Source organism: Acyrthosiphon pisum, unplaced genomic scaffold (assembly GCF_005508785.2).
Source record: "Acyrthosiphon pisum isolate AL4f unplaced genomic scaffold, pea_aphid_22Mar2018_4r6ur Scaffold_21545;HRSCAF=24214, whole genome shotgun sequence".
NCBI lineage: Eukaryota > Metazoa > Arthropoda > Insecta > Hemiptera > Aphididae > Acyrthosiphon > Acyrthosiphon pisum.
Genome location: NW_021771024.1, coordinates 9,181 through 15,332, shown reverse-complemented (window position 1 = coordinate 15,332; position 6,152 = coordinate 9,181). Strand labels below are relative to the sequence as shown.

Here is a 6,152-nt window from a genome sequence, read left to right as displayed (position 1 = left end):
AAAAAAAAAAAAATGTCTAATACATAATAACAATAATACACGGCCTACGAAAATGCAAAAAAACAAACTAATACGCGGGCAACGCCAGGGGCGGACTGGGTAGGCACCGGCCCAGTGGGCAAATTTAGGAAAGCGGCCCAAAACATAAAAATAGCTCTATGCATTAAAAACATATGTCATAATCAACCTTAAAATTTTAAAACCTAGTTTTGCTTATATAATCAATACTAGTCTTGCAAATCACGTTTAGACCTTATATGTTATAGGTATCTGGTATATATATATAGACATTACCCATAACTCTATGTTATACACTTACCTATGTCTATGTTTATAGATAACTATTAATTATTCACATGTATAGAGAAAACTATAATGTCTACTATCACCTCAATATTTTTAAATTTCAAGCCATTTTTGTTACAAAGATTCTTGAAATTGACTTTTTTTTAAATGTAGGTATTATTGAATTTGATAATGAAAAATTAATAAATGCAATATAATGCTGTCTAAATAATTTTATATTCTATTAGCTAAAAAAAAATTCAATTATGATGATTACATGTGTTAGACATATTAATGACAGTCTATTTTAGTGAGCTTTGGAATTAAAATTGTAACGCATTGATGATTGTTATATCTTTTGATTGGGAAATACATAATAGGAAGTAAAGTTGATACAAATAAAGCATATTTTAACAAGGTTTTAAACTAATTTTATTGTATTAGTATTTAAAATATATAATTAATTAATAGTACAGAATAATCAAAAACTAATATTTATGTTAACATCTTGTTCATTAATGATGAACTATTTTTAATATAAGTAAGAATTTCTTCAAACTTCACTTCATGTAAAAGTTCTTTTTCTACACTCATCATCATAAATGCTTCCAGTTTTTCTTGTTCTAGTGTAGCTCGCAGCCTTGTTTTAATAAGTTTTAACTTACTGAAAGCTCTTTCGCAATTTACTTGAGTAAATGATAGTGTCAACGCATACTCATATGCTAGATATATGTTGGTATATGCAATAGAATGCATATTATATTTATACAACATTTTGTAACAACAGATTAAACATTGATTACATTCTTCAACTGTATGTTTAGCTTTAATATTAAGATGTTTTTCATCTTCATCATATAATAGTTCATTACTATCAGCTGAATTACTATTAAAATCATTTATGTAATCATTTTCTTCTTCAATATCAGTTTCAATAACCTTAGATTTTGTGCTATCTATTAAATTTGATGTTCTTTGTGAAATACTACCAATAATATTTGGAAAAATTCTTGAAAAACTTAATAGCTCATTTTGTAGTACTTTAAAGTCGACATTTATTAAGTTTCCAATTAATTTGAGTGCATTTGGAGGCATTGTATTTTTAATATTTATAAAATATGAAGGATGTAAGTATTGGACATCTGCAATCAAAGATGCGTTTTGTGAAAATCTTTCATTTAGACTAACTGATATTTGGTCAATAACACAGCGGAACGTATCAACTTTAAATTTGTCAAGACCTTGCATGAGAACTTGAGGTTCTGATTGTTCATCAAATTGCTGTTTTCTATGTCGAACCCTTTGTTGTGGGAAAACGTTTTCAACAACAATATGATCAGGTAAATCTAAATCATAGCATTTTATATTCATTTTTTCCGTAAAGCCCTGAGAATCTGAAAAAATAGTATCAAAACTAATTTTGTTTATTTGTTTTTTTGCATTTTCAACCATAGTCCATGCGCTTAAAATATCAATGTTATTCGATTGCAAATAATCAGAAGTTGGACCAATTACTTTGAAAATGTGGAGGAAGAGATGAGCAGTTATTATTGTTTTAAATTCGCACAAATTGCCTATTAAGGATCGTGCTTCAGATAAACATTTAGCATCAAATGAAGAGTCTGTAGTAATATGATTTAATGCACTTAATACAACAGGAAATAAAGCGCCATCACCATCAAAAACCCAATCTAGTGCTTTTTTTCTTGACCACCACCTTGTATTTGATTCAGATATTTTTTGAAGTTTTTTTAATTTTTCTGATCCAATACTATTATTTAGTTTATTTTCATTTATCCATACATTCATTCTTTTATATGAACTACTAAAAAATGTAGATAATCTGTTGAGAAGACCGAATAAATTTTTAGCATCTAGATTAGAAACTGTATCACATATACAAAGATTTAGTACATGGCTATAACACCAAATATAAACGCTTTTATTATTTATAGATTTTATTAATGATTGGAGACCAGAAAATGAACCACTCATGTTACTTGCCCCATCAAAAGATTCACCAACAACTTTGTCAAGATGTAATCCATGTTGATTAAAACAATCTTTTAGTAATTCAAAAAGTGCCTTTCCACTTGAGTTTATGACATTAACAACAGCAAATAACCTCTCTTTGATTTCACCATTATATAAGTACCGAATGCAAATTGACGCTTGATCGTGAACACCGATGTCTTGTGTGCTATCCATTTGGATACTAAATATTTGTTCTCCAATTTCGTTTTTAATTTTATTTCTAATACTTATTAAAATTGCTACTATAATTTTGTCAACAGTTGTTTTAGATAAAAAAGTAACTAAAGAGCCTCTTCCCTTTGAAGATTCTTTATTATTAGCCTTCAATTTATCTATCCTTTGCTTGCTTTTTTTGATAGATCTAGTTAAATGATCGTTTAAGATAACATCTCTCTTAGCAATTAAACGAACCATCTCAAGGAAATTTCCACTATTTAGGCTTAAATCGTCAATATTTGCCAATGTTTCCCCTTGAGCTGATCCTCTATAAGATAAATTTTGTTGCCCAAGAAATTTAACTATATCAAAAACAACCTTTAGGACATGAATATTCTTTTCAACAACTTCATTCCTTAAATTTGTCATATCTCGGTTAATTAAGTATTCTAACGACATTTCTTTTGATGCACGGAAAAAAATTTCTACTGACGTAGAATGAATAGAGGATTCCTCATGACTTGTAATGACTGAATAAATATGTCGAAAATTTGTACATCCTGACTCAGATGAAAAATTATTAGTTTTGGTACCAAATGCAATGCATACTGAACAATACATTGATTTTAAAATGCCATTGTTAACATAAAAAGAGAGCCAATTTCTGTGAATTTTTTTGCCTGAAACTTCTCTATAATATATTTTCATCATATCAAATTTTATGTGGGTGTATTTTGGTTGAATAGGATGTTTTTTTAAAAATTCCAATTTTTCGAACAAAGTTGCTGAAGTAGGTAATCGAAATAAAAAAATGTTATCTTCTGTTCTTTTCTCCTAAAATAATATTTTAATTTATTAGATATAATGTCGAATATCTTAATAATATACTGTAATTTTTATTTTTTTTTTAAATAAAAATTGGTCGTTAAGGCAATTCTGTAAAAGAAAGTTTGGATAACATTTATAACATATTTATGCATAAATTTACCACACCCTGTTCGAGACCCATAGGTACAGTAGGTATAATTGTAGGTATATTCAATAAAAAAAACTAACCTCAGTCTCAATGACAGAAGGAACTAAGTTCAAATTCACAGTCACATCTTGTTTGTGTTTAATATGAACATCATCAAACACTTTTTCCTTAAAATAAAATAGTTGATAAATATGTATTTATACATAAAATTTGAATTTATAAAATATTTACCTCAATTGAAAGTGGACTATTAGTATTTGTAAGGCTAGTATTAATCTGATCTCCAACTTCACTAGGCAAATTTTCCTATGGACAAATTCAATAGGTATCATTACATTCAATTGAAGTCTACAATTTTAATTATTAAACTCTCACCTCAATTATTACTATTATAACTAATAAGTAATAAGTAATAATTATATAAACAATACAAAATCTGTTATTAAATTTTAAATAGTTATCCAAATTACAGTAAAAACAATTATTATTTATACACTTGGTATGCATAAAAAATGTATATAAATGTATAGTACATCATGGTGTATAAAACTTGCATACATAAATTTACCCAACCCTGTTCGAGACCCATAGGTACAGTAGGTATAATTGTAGGTATATTCAATAAAAAAACTAACCTCAGTCTCAATGACAGAAGGAACTAAGTTCAAATTCACAGTCACATCTTGTTTGTGTTTAATATGAACATCATCAAACACTTTTTCCTTAAAATAAAATAGTTAATAAATATGTATTTATACATAAAATTTGAATTTATAAAATATTTACCTCAATTGAAAGTGGGCTATTAGTATTTGTAAGGCTAGTATTAATCTGATCTCCAACTTCACTAGGCAAATTTTCCTATGGACAAATTCAATAGGTATCATTACATTCAATTGAAGTCTACAACTTTAATTATCAAAATCTTACTTCAATCATCATGGGAGCAGCACCATGGACAGAATCTACATTTGTTTGGACTTCAATAATATCACATTCATTCTCATGTTCATTAGACAACTTGTCCCATGAAAATATATTTATAATAAAATGATACAGATGTGGTATTAATAAACATTAACAAATACAAATCTAAACTAACTACATGTTATAAAACCAAGGTTGGGTTTTGTGACCAGTCAATTGACATTATGCCTACACTAAATAAAACATTTAGATAAATAATAACAAAAGTAAAACTTACCAAATTTAACGAAGTAGTAGAGGTAATACTTTTTGACACAAAGCATAATTTTTTTTGATTCGGGTGGCTAGCTGATGCCTTTAACTCAGCATTTCTTTTGAGTCGAAGTTTCTCCGCTCCTCCCTTAACTTTTTTTTTGTTTGTATTCATTGTCAAAAATGAATAGATTTATGTTTTAAAACTATGATTTTCAAAACTAATAATTACTGTCATAAAAATAACTACACACACTAGTACACTACACAGGCACACAGCACAGAACTACCTACTCAGCTGACTGCTGAGTTTCAACTACACAAGGTAATTTACTAAGTCTTAGTCTATAGGCCGATAAATTATTTATTTTACATTAGCGGTGTTGCTGACTGTCTTTTAGGGAAAACCCGTGATTTTTATTTTTATAATAGACAACATGAACAGCTACGTATTACCACGAGCTGGTCATTACGGTTTATTTACAAACTGTCGGAGGCGACGGAGGCCATCGAATGAAGTAAAGGCCCGCATTATCTAAATTAAAATAAGTGATATACTGATATCTACAAAATTTATCGATTTGTAAAAATACATTTACTATTGTCTATACGACTATACTCTATCGTATATAAACCTAATGTTCTTGTCCAGTAACTTTTCTGTAATCTGTTACTATAAATACCGTATTATAAGTAAGGTATATTTAGTTTAAATTATAAGCGTGCTATTTTTATCTTTCACCACTTACATAATATCCAAATAATCCAATAACAAAAAATATACAATAAATACACAGAGCGGCCCAGTGGGCATTTGCCCACCTGCCCACCGGCCCAGTCCGCCCCTGATTATACCCAGGGACGGATCGGGCCATAGGGAAATCGGGAAATTCCCGATGGGCCGCGTACTAAATAGTAAATAGTAGGTAGACGTAAATATAATTTATTAATTAATACATATTGTTATTTGAAATTTATATTATTTATATTTAAATATGAATTGTCATTCAAAACCTCGATATCAGCACTTGGCAGTTCAGCACAATTTGATTAATTTTAAAATTCAATTATTAAGCACTTAACTAGGAATAATTCATAAAATATTTTATACTACAATAGTAATAGTTGCAAATTATAAAATAAAATGGAAACGTGGATGGATCAGGCTGTACTAAAAAACGAAAAGGAGGAACTGAAAAAATTTGAGACAAAAATAAAAAAATACTACTTTTAGAAGCAAAGGTTTATTTTAGACCTATAATAAGATTTATTTTTAGAGTAATGATAGCAATACGCCAATATTTGCTTGTATTTGTTTTAATCTGACTAAATTCACTCAAAATCAATAATTTAGTACAAGGATTTATCACACCCACGCATCATATGTGTTACTTTTAAATGGTATCAAATACGATTGAATAATATATTGTAATTGTATTTTCGTTATATTTTTATACCGATACAATAAAACTGATAATATAAAATATAAAATTACTAACATTTTACTATGTAACATTTATAT

The 6,152-nt window shown here is 28.1% G+C and overlaps 1 protein-coding gene across 1 annotated transcript; it reads right to left on the bottom strand.

Annotated features, from left to right (window-relative positions):
• Positions 1-762: 762 nt before the first annotated feature.
• LOC103308643 lies at positions 763-5,775 on the bottom strand. The gene is made up of 7 exons (XM_016802424.2): positions 4,656-5,775; positions 4,382-4,471; positions 4,238-4,312; positions 4,087-4,173; positions 3,683-3,757; positions 3,532-3,618; positions 763-3,309 (listed from the first exon to the last, which is right to left on the bottom strand). The coding sequence occupies exons 1-7, from the start codon at positions 4,803-4,805 to the stop codon at positions 781-783; spliced, it is 3,093 nt and encodes a 1,030-aa protein (XP_016657913.1). The 5' UTR covers positions 4,806-5,775; the 3' UTR covers positions 763-780.
• Positions 5,776-6,152: the final 377 nt, after the last annotated feature.

What these genes read in the sequence shown, in the direction of transcription:
- LOC103308643 (XM_016802424.2), bottom strand. Translation starts at nt 4,805, where the DNA reads ATGAATACAAACAAAAAAAAAGTTAAGGGAGGAGCGGAGAAACTTCGA. An exon ending in CTGCTCCCATGATGATTGAA is followed by an intron (nt 4,313 to 4,381) that starts GTAAGATTTTGA and finishes ATTTGTCCATAG; the next exon opens with GAAAATTTGCCTAGTGAAGT. An exon ending in CTTCTGTCATTGAGACTGAG is followed by an intron (nt 3,310 to 3,531) that starts GTTAGTTTTTTT and finishes ATATTATTTTAG; the next exon opens with GAGAAAAGAACAGAAGATAA.